Genomic DNA, 13,013 nt, shown 5'->3' with positions numbered 1-13,013 from the left:
AATTGGACCTGACAGCTTATCAATATATGTCTGCTTCTCATCTGCTTTCTGAGAGAAGCATCGCTCTGTGCTGTGAGTGACTTACTGTGGAATATAAACTATCAAAATTGCAAGGAAATAATTTGCCACAGAGTGATATTTTTAGCAATGAATAGCAACTTCTAACCACTTTGCTTTGCAACCTTTTACAGGTTGTATAGCAGCACTTTCTGCATCAGTATCTTAAATTTCTCTGGACCACTGGCATGTGGGAGGTGTGCTGGGAAATATGTATGTGGTACACCTCTATTGACCCACCATATCTAATGTACTCTGCGGCTACAGAAGCTGTCTAAAGTGATGATTGTAGCATAGGAGTTTTAAATGCAGCAAAAATATGGCTAAGATTCGAAGGATGAAAGCTGAAATGTGTAAATTTAGCCAGAAGTAGTTCAACTCTAATGGAGAGTTTTGGCATCTTGGAAGAGATACTTCTACTTTCATTGCTGCAAGACTGAAGGTTCTGGTTTGTTGATAAAGTTAGATCAATGTATTCTCTTCTTACCTTAAGCCTGTGAATCTGAAATGATACTTCATTAATAATCAGGTTCAAACTGTTCTTTGTTATTGACTACTGTGTTGGTTTTAATTCATTAGGGGTGGGTTGTTTATACCTGAGTAGATATCACTCGATGCCCTAGGCAACAATTAAGCTTCATTTTACAGTGCATCTGTACTGGAGTTAATTTCCCTCGAGTGAAATGGGAATGGTTTGGAAAACTGAGTAAAGCTGAACTTTTCTTTCTCTACTTCCTTCCCCACCAACCCCCTCATGCACTGTAGATTCAGATGTATCAGCTCTCAAGGCTTCTTCATGATTATCACAGAGACCTGTATAATCATCTTGAAGAAAATGAAATCAGTCCCAGTCTTTATGCTGCACCGTGGTTTCTTACACTGTTCGCATCTCAGTTTCCATTAGGATTTGTAGCCAGAGTATTTGGTAAGAAAGTTTATTCTATTGCAATAATAAACAGAACAATGTTGTCCCTTGTGTTTTGAAACTCTCAGGGAGTAGTTTTCTACATACTAGGGACATTTGGGGTGACTATCGTGGGTGGCAAGTAGCAATGCTGTTCATGGTGGGATGTCAGCTTCTTTTCAAAGAGGAAAATCGAAATGTATTCTTTGAAACATCAAACTTGAGGAATTAAGTATGTCTGCTGTTATTAGACAAGAGACTTCTGAAGTGTGAACAGCAGGAAGTTTATTGGTGCAAACATATTTTACGCATCAAGCATTCAGTTTATGTCTATAGAAAAGTTAATTTTGTTGAACTTGCAAATTGAAAAGAGAGAATGCATTGGTTTTCAAGAAAGTGTTTCTGAGTAACTGATTCTAAAGTGCTTTCTGATAAAAATTCAAGTAAACTTGAACTTAAAGGCTGTTTCAGGTATTCATGTATATATTGAACAGTTTCCTAGTCTTAGTATGCCTCTTACTCCATTTAGATAGTTTTTTTCATTATATGCTCCTCTTCAGATAACATCTAGTACAGAAGCTTAAATATTGATTGTGCCTTGTAGTGTTTACAGTATCAGCATGTCAAGTACTTGGTTTTGTATTCTTTTATTGTCAATAAGAACTGCCAGCTTAATCAAATCTCTAGTAATGCAGCCTTTTTTTTGTTAATTTATTTATTAATGTAAAACTCGCTGCGCTCAGATATGCACCAAGAACCTAGGAGCATATGTCATGTACTTCCTCTTAAATCAGACTTTTTTTCCGTTTTATTTTTCTGTTTTCATATGGCACCTTTTGTGTTTTCTTAAAAATTCGACCTGAGTTTTGTCTCATGTTTTATTACTGGAGTGTGTTAGGTTTTTAATTTGTTTGGTGTGGTGGTTTGGGGGAGAGAGAGGTTTGGTAGGTTGGTTTTGGTTTTCATTTTTTTTGACCTAGTGATTTCTCCATTACTGCATTTTTTTCCTTTTACAGCAAACTTTCTGGCTGCTCTTTAGGTGAACAAATGATTGATGTATCTGTTTTTCAGTGGTATTCACATGATTGGTACCTCTCTTTCCCAGTGGGATTATTGAATTCTGGAACACTCAAGCATTTTGGGTTTTTTTATTTTTGATTTTTTTTTTCAAGGCTAAAGTGTTCTTTTCTTTTTTTGTCTTCAGTAGCCTTTGAATTTGAAACATGAATTTTTTAAGGGGGGGGGGGGCTCAGTGTTCATTTCTCTGTAAATGAGCTGAGCAAGGCACGTTCCCATTTTAAAACTCAAAAGTCACTATGTTGTTTTACTTCCTAATGCTTTGGATTCCTGCATCTTCAGTGTCTTATGGGCCATTGTCACATACTGGGAACAGGTGGTTAATGTCTACCCATCACAAATTACATACTTACATTTATGCTGCTTGAATGTGCGTCATAGACTTGAGAAAGGAGACTTTTAGGAACTGTGTATGAATGAGATGGCTGCCTCACCAGTGTCCTGGTGCTACCCTGTGATACTGGATTAGAGCCAGGGATGACCTTTCAGTATCAGGATCAGAAGTTGAGTTTGTTCAGTTGCGTAGCCCTGCTCTCGGTGATGTGACAGAGCCTGTGCTGCGTTCTGAACTGCTCATGTGCTGTGTTCATCTCAGTAACTGCAAGTCCACCGCTGCTACCGAGACCGAGTTTCTAGTTACTATGATCACGTTCCCAGTTTCTGTGCAGGCTGTGTCTACTGACTTCTGCAGAGCCCGGACTTTCCCCTCACATCCACATAAATATACCTCAAAGTAAGGGTTTGGGGCTTAAATTGTAGCCAATGTGATCACTACTATGGGTTTTGAAAATAATACGATTGGTTATAGAATCTTCATGGTCGTTTTTTAAGGACTAGCTTCTGCCTGTAGAAAACAGTAAAATGTCAGTATGTTGTGTTGTGATCCGCTTCCCAATTGCTTTTCAGCAGTCACAGATGCACTTAAAAACAGTTAGCAGTTAGTTAACACTCTATAGTCTACAGTAATGAAATGCTTATTGCAGATAACTGTTACAGACATAACAAGCATGCGGTATTTTCTTTAATGCTCTCTCACATCTGTAAGATGACAGAAAATGCTTTTATATGCTTTAACCTCATGTTGAAATAAGACAGATTGCACTTCTGAACTGAATAAATCTGTAATATGATTGATTAAAAAGAAAAACATCCCAGCAAATATATATATATTTATCCAATGACTTCAGCTCTTGTTTTCAAGATATTTTAATGATTTTCTTTTTTAGACATTATTTTTCTTCAAGGAACGGAAGTCATATTTAAAGTAGCACTGAGCTTACTTAGCAGTCAAGAAACATCTATAATGGGATGTGAGAGTTTTGAGAACATTGTTGATTTTCTTAAAACCACTATTCCAGATATGACTCAGCCTCAAATGGAAAAAATTATTACCCAGGTAAGGTTGTCTTTCTCTTTACTTTTTTTCCCCCCATTTAGTTTACTGTAAAAGAATCATGCCTAATGTATATGTAAAAGTCTTCTCGTATGTTCCTTGTGGTTTCAAATGCAAAGGAGTCATCTTCCCAGTAACTTGTAAAGAAATACGATATGAGCTAATTTCAGTGGGTTTTGAACTGCAATTTTAGCAAGACTTCAGTTGCTACCTCAAGGTTTAGTACAAAGGTTCTTTTGTGCCCCAGCTATTGGGAAAACATGACTTTGCTTATAAATTTCATGTCACCATCAGAAGGGTAAAAGTAGCTTGTTTTACAAACCTAAACCCAGCTGTTGCTCTCTGCTAGTGGGTGAGCGGTCCAACAGTTTGTGACGGGAAGCACAACTTGCCATGGTGGGAAGAGGCAGCATCTCCTCCTGATCCTTCAAACTTCTGGCTGCACAGGGCCAGGTACTTCCATAGGAACTTTTCTGACACCTCCAACTTAAAATCCTACAAGTTAGGAGGCTGATGAGGCCCTGTTTTCATGATCTGTATTAAAATCAAGTCAAGCAAACTTTTGCTGTTCTGTTGCGGGGGCAGCTTCTGTCCTCCTGGGGATCACTCTTAGGGTGCCCTCATGCAACTTCCCCTTCTCACCTCAACCCTGTCCTTGGAGGGATCACATTTGGCAGGTGCTTGGTGCCAGAGGTAAAAGCCCCTCAGGACTGATCCCTGCCTTTCTTGGGTAAGGGAAAGGAGGACTGGAGTAGTGTTATTTCATCAGTATCATTGCAACTTCATGGCAAAGGGCGAGAATAAAAGAGAGACAAAGAATTGCTGATGCCGATATAGGAAAAGCTTCTTTTGAAATACTGTCAGTGGCTGGGATCTTCATCTCTCTACATCATCTTCCTCTGCATTGAAGCTGCAAATTAAAAATGAGCCTCGGTCTAGTACCTTAACTGCAAACCTGTGAGCAGTTTTACCCCTTCAGGTAGCAGTTCGGAGATAAGAGAAGAGCTCTAGAAAACCATTTCCATATGCAGGAATGCAGTTAACACTGATGCATTCCTATGGCTCGGTTAACGCGTGAACGTTTCAGGTGCTGTCAGTTAAGAATTCATTTTTAGACGATGTGTAAATCTTCATTTCTTCATTGCACTGATTGTGATTGCCATGCTAAACCTGTGTAAGGCACTTCAGCATCTATCTTCACAACTCACTGATTCTGGCAATGATAGAGATGGTGGTTCAATATTTTTGATACTATTAGAAATTGATTCTCTGTCCTGTGGTCTGCATGGGTTGCAGAGCAATCCTGCTGTGGTGAGCATGTGCTCAAAGACCACTTTGCACAAGTGGTTTTGTGCAAAGCCACATCTGATTGAGTAAAGAATGGGTTATGTTGCCTGAGTGGAGGTGGATGTGGTTATACGCAGGTCAGCTCAGCTCTGAGAGGAAGGTCGCCTGCTTGCCTGTGGTGTGGTCTCATGCTGAGCAGCCTTCTGGATCTGCATTCACGTGTAGACTGCCTGTATCGTATTGCTCCTGCCTAGGCTGGCTGCAGGTGGAGTCATTTGGCTGTCCCAGCATTGTAATTCTCAGAACTGTCCTCTTATAGCGGATAATGAAAGAAAAGTGTAGACATTATGCAGGACTATAATATACAGATGAAGAACTGACTGGGAAGCTACATAGAGGAAAATGGTATTTGCCCAGCTTGAACACCATATGTAATTTAAAGTTTTACCTCATTTGAATTACTTGAAGAACAGTGAACGTAATGCAGAACTTGTTTTGTTGGGGGACCTGTGTGTGTCTTCTGTTGGTGTAATGTTTGTGATCTCTTGAACGAGGAACAGAATTAATGTCACTGTAGACATCCTTCCCTTCCTAGTTTAAACTATTTGGTAACTTTCAGAAGCTGAGAGACTGTGACTAGATGTGTAAACAGATAAGGGTCATATGGTCCCATCACTGTTAGATACTCAGTTCCATAGTCTTCACAATGCTTTGTCGCCAAAGCATCTCAGTAAGAAAATAGCATATCTTCATGCAGAGACAGAGCACAGGGAAACTGTAACCATGAAGAGTATTTTCATAAAAGTCTATAAATGGGCACTTGGAGTCAAGAGATCCAGTTTTGAGGGTGGAGATCTGATGACTCCTGGATTATTCTTCCTCATTGTGTGATCCTGCTCCCATCACAAGCTGGTGAGACTTGAATTTAAAAATTTCTTCTTGAACGTCTTAATACTCCTGAGCAAGAGATGATAAGACTTGGTCATATTATAAAATTCTTGGATTAAATAAGACTTTTCTGCTGATACATGTCATAGTAAGAGATGGTATCTGGTAATTGTAAAAGTGATGATCCAATTTATTCTGAAGTCTGTGATTTATTATGGCTACAATAAGATGCTAAAATTCTCTTACTGTAGACTTCCCCTTAAAATGCTTTCTTGAGAGGAACAGGAAAAAACATTAAGTTAATCAAGCAGAGTAGCTTGATTAACTTAGCCAAACATCCATGTGGAATAAGTGTTCTCTATTGTAGTTAAAAATTGTTTTTTCTCTCATGGCAGGTGTTCGAGATGGATATTTCAAAACAGCTCCATGCCTACGAAGTAGAGTACCACGTTCTTCAGGATGAACTGCAGGAAAATGTGAATCCCTCTGATGAAGGTGAACCCCTGGAGAAGCTGGAGAGGGCAAACAGTCATCTGAAGAGGCAAAACATGGATTTGTTGGAGAAGCTACAGGTAAATGACTTAGACTACAAACTCATGGTGATCTCATTTCTATGATTCAGCTAATAGAGGAGTAAGCATCTTTTTTAAATGTACATGAGAAGTCTCCTAACTGCAAGACGTTATGCAGTTGAGCAGTTCTCTCAGTTACAGTGATTTACTTCTGTTAGACATATTTTTAGCTGCTTTGGCATTCCTTGCACTTCTCCTTCTTGATTTAGATTTCTTTTTCTCAAAATATCTCTACCCTTATCTCCCATAAAATCTGTCGGCAAAATTTGTGTATCTTGCTGAAAAATAAGTTCTCTGTCCCTTCATCTCTTTGCTTCCCTATTGGAAAGTTTTAAGAAATAATCCATAGTGCAGTAGGCTTGCTTCCTCCAGACCTTTGTAGGCAGTATCATTCTGTTTCCTTCTGCTGAAGCTCATAGTCCTCCTTTTGAAAGGTCGTCTCTCCTAGTAGACTTGAATGCAGCTGAGTGCCCCCCAGATTTTGCCCGAGGAAGTCATGCTTTAAAAAAATCTTCTCTTCTTCCTTCACTATGCACCCTTTCTCCCATAGCCTAGCCAAGACTTGTTTCAGGTTTCAATATGTATTGTCTTGCATTTTCCTGAAAGACAAGCTCTTCTTTTTGCATCACCAGGCCATTCATTGTTATATTTGTTAATTTGAACAAGCATTGGGAAGAGCTGAGAGAGCACCTCCAGCTTCTGAAACCTGAAAATAGAAGCTGGAAAAAAAGGAAAGATCAAATCCTCATTATTTTTGTGTTTATGGGCTAAGGATGCTGTGCTATGTTCTTCTGATATTGAAAACAGGGATCACTTTCTTTTTTACTATTATTATTTTTGCTTTTTATTTTTATTTATTTACTGCTACCTGGGCTTTTACCTCTGTTCTGAAAGTGCACCAAGGGCATGGAATAATTATGAATGACTGATTTGAAAGGCTCTATCGAAGCTCTTCTGTTCTTCCAGGGTGCCGTACTGTAGTGCATCTTCCTCAGTTCCTTAACCTCTTCATCTTTTTGTTTGTATAGCTTCTTCAGTCTTCTGCTTGGGCCCTTTCCTAGGAACAGTCAGCATTCCCCCAGTTCCCACAGAGAAATGTTTGCTACTGCTGAGGTCCAGGGTTTCTGATTACTAGTCAGTGTTTTCTTTCCCAGAGGAAGCTGTAGGTCTTTTACTGGAGAATAGGGAAAACTGTCTGCTTCTAGACTTAACGTTGAGGTTCTCTTTCCCTCTAACCTCTCCATCCTGCTAATTTACTTTATTACATGGAGTTCCCATTGCTCCATCACTGTCAGACAAGTCGTCTCTTCCAGTGCTACTCCAGCTGCTGATTTCCTTTTTCTCCCTGCAGCTCCAGTTCCTTATTACTCTCAACTGTCCCTTGCTTGCTGCAACTTGCATGTCTCCTTCCCATGATCTGGCCGCTGTAAGGAGATTCTGTGTATGATACACAGTAGGCATTCCTTGTATCATCTGCCTACACAGATGTCTTTTAGAAACATCTATGTAATTAAGTTCTTTCCTTAACATATAGCATATCATAATGCAAAAAAAGTTATTCAGAATGTCTCAATTTATTATAAAGATAATGTTATTGTTTACAGGTTGCTCATGCTAAAATTCAGAGTCTGGAATCCAGCCTGGAGACTATTTTGACTCGAGAGAACAAAATGAAGACTGTAATTCAGTCCCTGGAACAGGAGAAGATAACATATCAAAAGACTCTTGAGCAGATAATGAAGTATTTGCCAGCAGAAGCATTGTCTGACTGTGAACTGCTCCTAAAGGAAGTAAACTACAATCCCAATAATAAAATAAAATAAGGAGTAAGCCATAAACCAGGGTTTTCTAGGCAGCATTTCTTCAAAAAAAGGGAAAGAAAAGATAAGTATGCTGCTTTCAAAGGACTTAGCAATAGGCAACGGTATTATCCAAAACTAGTGCTGGGACACTCATAGCTTCAGATGGGCCTTCAAATGTCAGTATGCAAATTCAGGCTATTAATTTTTTTATGATTGTGTAAATAAATAACAATGGGGAAATAAAGGATTCTCATGTGTAATTATGATGAGTAGATGTATATTTAGAGTTGACCTAAAGGAAAAGAGAAATTTCAGTAGTCAAAGCCAAGATAATGGTGATCTACAAATTCACTCTGGATGTGCTTGTCTTGTAGTGAAATGAGGATAGCGTGTCTTTATATATATGTATGTTGAATAATACTTGAAGAAAAAAAAGAAGAATGTAATTTTCCCTCCAAAGAGCAGCATGTTTCACATCTTCTGTGGAAAATCTGTGTGAACTCATGCGTGCCTCCCTTTTAATTCTACTGACATTGTGCGCACAGACCAATAAGCAGAATAAGTATCATGACTTGGTTTGTACAGAAAGAGCTCTATCTAGTGCCATCCACTGCCTGGGCTGTACTGGTCAGCAGTGTAATTCCACATGCATGTTGGAACTGGAAACAAAAAGCATCACGTCATAGCTCCGCCTCCGTAGCTCAGAGGTAAGAAACAGGTATCTATACACACTCGCAGAACTTGTAAAGACAAGAGCTAAGGGTGACTGCTACGTCCTTCCCGGCCTGTTTGCTTCCACCTGTCCTGGGGTTGGTCACGATGACAGGAGGAAGGAAGCAAGGCTGTGGGGTGGTATTTATTCTGATGTTAATTTTCCGCAGGAGACTTGCTGTCGTAAGAGTGAGTTAGGCGTGTAAGAGGTTCTCATTTAACCAAAGAAATACTACAAGAAGCCTTGTCTTATCATAGTGGGAGCCAGAAAGCTGTTCTTAAATTTTATTTGAAGAGAAAATTGAGGGAGGCTGCAGGAAGTTGAGCATAAGTGCACGAGAGAGGACCAAGCAAGTTTCAAATATTATGTACCTTTCAGTTTTCACATACACAGTGGATATACATTTCAAAGGGGATTCTGAAGTACAGGTGCAGTTTTAATAATGCTTTCCAGGTTATTCCTGTTTTAATACTGCTTTGTGGTCTTCTTTTTGAAACAAAAGTCATGAATTTGTGTGTTCTGGGCAGAAGGTAGGTAAGCTCTGATCATTTCAAGGGAGAAAATATGTTTATAGAGGTATAAAAAGATGCATATAGATTTGAAAACGTTTTTGAGTGGAATTTTTGAGAAGGCTTAGACAACTATGTAATAGACACGTATTTTGGAGTGCATGTCTGAACTGTTAATTGAGTGTTACAGTGGCTCATGTTATCTCTTACCATTTATACTGTATTTCAGAAAACACTTATTTTTTTTAGTAAGAAAAACAGTTAAGCAAAGTGCCAAGTCTAGCAGTGTCTTTATGCATAAGACCATCCCAATTTAGAAAGCAATGACTGAGTATCACTGCTTTCTAAGTATTATGCTTTATGTTAACATAAAAATGAGGAACAACAATGCTGATTTGGTGCACGCTGCTGTGGAACTTAGGGGCTTGGGGGTCTCCTGTTCTTTTTTGTTGTTGTTGTTTTTTACTTCTATGGTGTTTTATTTGATTAAAGATACTGATTTACTTAACAGTCTTTCTTTTTACAGTTGGGGTGCAAGGTCTTAACACTGTGTATAAAATTATGTGGAATCTGTCTCGATATTTCAAGAATATTGTATTGTACTAGGTGGGAAAATGCCAAGTGAAAAGGCAGTTCTTTGCATTTTGTTCAGAGTAAGTTTTAGCTGATGTGTACATACAAAACCAATCCCAGGAACTGCAGTAGTGTGTATTACAACGAATCAAGGTTATTCAGATAATTTTTTTTTTTTTTTTTTAAGATGCACTGGATGTGCTTTATCCTCTGTTTCACTTACAAAATTTTTCATGTAATGCCTGGAGAAATTCCAATAAATGTCATTGCTGCATTTCCCATGGCCTCTGGCTAGTTTTATTTTTCTACACTTCAAGTACCAATCTCATTCTCAGTAGTACTGTTTACATGAAAGATGAAAAGGATCTGTTTGGTTTCCTTGTGGGGGAAAAAAGCCACAGGATTTGTAGAAGGACATGGGGAGGATAGAAATTCTTATTGGGAAAAATAGTCCTGCATTGTTCTTAAAAGAAGATGAAATGATTAAAAGGTATTTTTCCTCTGTAGCAGTTCATTTAGTACGTATGCACGTTGAGAATAGTAATTCAATGAACTCTATGCTGTAGATCTACGATCTAGCTGTCCTGGTTTCGGCTGGGATAGAGTTAATTTTCTTCCTAGTGGCTGGTATAGTGCTGTGCTTTGGATTTTAGTATAAGAATAATATTGATAACACGCTGATGTTTTGGCTGTCGCTAAGCGGTGTTTACATTGGTCAAGGACTTTCCCCCCCTTCAGCTCCCCGTGCTCTGCCAGGTGCCCAAGAAATGGGAGGGGGCACAGCCAGGATAGTTGATCCAAACTGGCCAAAGGGCTATTCCATACCATATGATGTCATGCTCAGTATATAAACTGGGGGGAGTTGGCCGGGGGGTAGCAATCACTGCTTGGGGACTGGCTGGGCGTCAGTCGGCGGGTGGTGAGCGGTTGTATATTTCCCCCTTCGCCCCCCCTTTTTTCCCCTCCCTTGGGTTTTGTTCCTCTCTCTCTCTCGTTGGTTTTTTCCTTCTCATTATAATTCATTATTATTATTACTATTATTTTGTTCCAATTATTAAACTGTTCTTATCTCAACCCACGAGTTTTCTTACTTTTGCTCTTCCGATTCTCTCCCCCATCCAACCGGGGGGGGGAAGTGAGCGAGCGGCTGCGTGGTGCTTAGGTGCCGGCTGGGGCTAAACCACGACACTAGCTTGGGAGGAGGAGACCATATCAACAAGTAGGAATAAACTACAGAAGTAAAACCACAATGAGGTAAGTGCCTCATGACATTAGAACGTTTGTGATAGCATTTGTATTCTGGACTCAAGTGTGGCTTGTAACTGGGTGTCTCTAGGGTATCTAGCTTGAAGTCTGCACTCAAACAGGTATGCTCCAGACCATCTTCAGATGAATAACCAGCAAGATTATCTAGAAGACTGTGAACGGCATGTGTGTTTGTGTCTATCTATTTGTCTCTCGCTGTCTGTCGTATAGATAGCTTTACAGCTGTTCTGTTCTGGTTGCAGTTGTGCAGCTGTGAAGAGGAAGGTTTAAGGTGCAATGGGCCAGAGACAGAGCTGCAAGGATGTTTTCTTGGGAGAAGGGTTCCTGGGTTTGGACAAATTGCTCATTTATTCCTGTATCATGTTTTTCTGTTTGGAAAAAAAGTTTTTAGAACAAAGCTATTGTTCTATCTGAGCTAAGCACAACAGCACTCTCAGTTTTTGCAGTCAACTTGTGGAGAATTAACTTGGGAGGAAAAAGTATCTGCTGTTTTCAGGAACAGCTAACTTAGACTGGTTTCTGCTGGCAGAGGGCTTTTTTAAAAGTCTGGGAAGAGATCCATTCTTTTAGCTAGCAGACTAGCTTGTAAATGAAGAGTACTACTTGCCAGCAATACCGTTGAAATAGGTCAGTCTGGTAAGAAGGGCTAACATAGGGAGCTCTCTGGTATTTGCATCTTTTATGGATGGGAAACTTGGCCAGAAAGTTGGGGTTTTTTTGTTTGTGGTTTTTTTTTTTTCTTTCCTAAAAAGGAGAGTATGTATTTCTTTCCTAAAAAGAGGAATATTTATTTAAGGTGACTTTAAGTTGCATTTTCTTTGATTTTCTCTAAAAAAGCATTAGATGTTACTGAAAAATCAGTCTCCTGATAAATGGCATGTTCCAATTGAAGACGTGACTTGAAATCACAAATCTAGATAATCTGAAGTGGTTTGATTATGCTCTCTTCAACATGACACTGCTTTGCTTAATATCACTACAAGAAAGCTGAACAATTTGTAACATAGGAAAGTATTTCGGCAGTTTGGTCCAAGAATTTGATATTACTAGCAGGATCCAGAGGGTCTACATTTGGACACTTAATCTAAACCTAATACCACACAGGTATTAGTGTGAATAGCCTTTTGTGTGTCGAGGTGAATAACCGCAGGCACTGTTAATAGTAATTATCCACTCAGTCTTTGTAGTCATAGATGGGTGTTGACAGGCATGTGCAGGCCGTAACATTCCAAGCTTTATGCCAGGGTACACCATCCATTCAAAGAATTGTAATTGATTCTGTATTTCTGTAGTTCAGCTTTTACTGTCTGTGTTAGCTATTCAATGCATTTAATGTATGCTTTGCCTTTCTCAGTCTTTCTAGTGACTAGAAGCAACAAAATTTAACTTTCTTTTCCAAAAAGGCATATTGACTGCTTAGCTATATCCTTCCTCCTGACATCTAGTATGCAAGGGATAGAGTTTATATGCTTAAAGTTTAATGTGTTAGCTCACTCTGTCTGAGAGCATATTAAACTCGGCAGCAACAGTAAAAAGCTGTGGAGTAAAGCAGAGATTACTGTGTGCCTTGAGCAGCTAATGGGTTGTGTGCCGACTGGCTTGCAATGAAGTGGAATCTGGAAGGATTGGTACTTGGTGTGTTGTTTGGTTTTATTTTAATGCTGACCTTAATTCTGGACCAAAGGAAGGAGCTGGCAGTGCTGCTTTACCAAAATGTTGTGTTGGGGTTTCCTTTGAGTTGAGGTTTTCCACTGCTTTACTATTCTCTTCAGAACACTTGCTCAGCAACCGCTTTTTAACAAGGGAATTGGGAATTGTTGTTCGTAGTCTTAGCATCAGAAGAACTTCTCTTGGAGCTTATCCAAACTGTTCCTGTACTCTAATTACAACTTATTCAAGTCTTCACTCTGATAAAAGAAAGTTAGAAGGGTTTAATGTATTGGGTTTATTTTTGGTTAGAGCGCGTGCTGCGA

At 39.3% G+C, this 13,013-nt stretch overlaps 1 protein-coding gene across 1 annotated transcript in view; it reads left to right on the top strand.

The window, feature by feature from the left end:
* Positions 1-10,052, top strand: part of TBC1D4 (TBC1 domain family member 4) — a 116,964-nt gene extending 106,912 nt beyond the window's left edge. The window contains exons 17-20 of the mRNA XM_075488330.1: positions 823-982; positions 3,265-3,434; positions 6,002-6,178; positions 7,783-10,052. Of these exons, the coding sequence (XP_075344445.1) occupies positions 823-982; positions 3,265-3,434; positions 6,002-6,178; positions 7,783-8,001 (726 nt within the window). The 3' untranslated portion in view covers positions 8,002-10,052. The remainder of the gene's footprint in view (positions 1-822; positions 983-3,264; positions 3,435-6,001; positions 6,179-7,782) is intronic.
* Positions 10,053-13,013: the final 2,961 nt, after the last annotated feature.

Source organism: Mycteria americana, chromosome 1, assembly GCF_035582795.1.
Source record: "Mycteria americana isolate JAX WOST 10 ecotype Jacksonville Zoo and Gardens chromosome 1, USCA_MyAme_1.0, whole genome shotgun sequence".
In the NCBI taxonomy this organism is placed as follows: domain Eukaryota; kingdom Metazoa; phylum Chordata; class Aves; order Ciconiiformes; family Ciconiidae; genus Mycteria; species Mycteria americana.
This window is presented reverse-complemented; position numbering and strand designations above follow the sequence as displayed.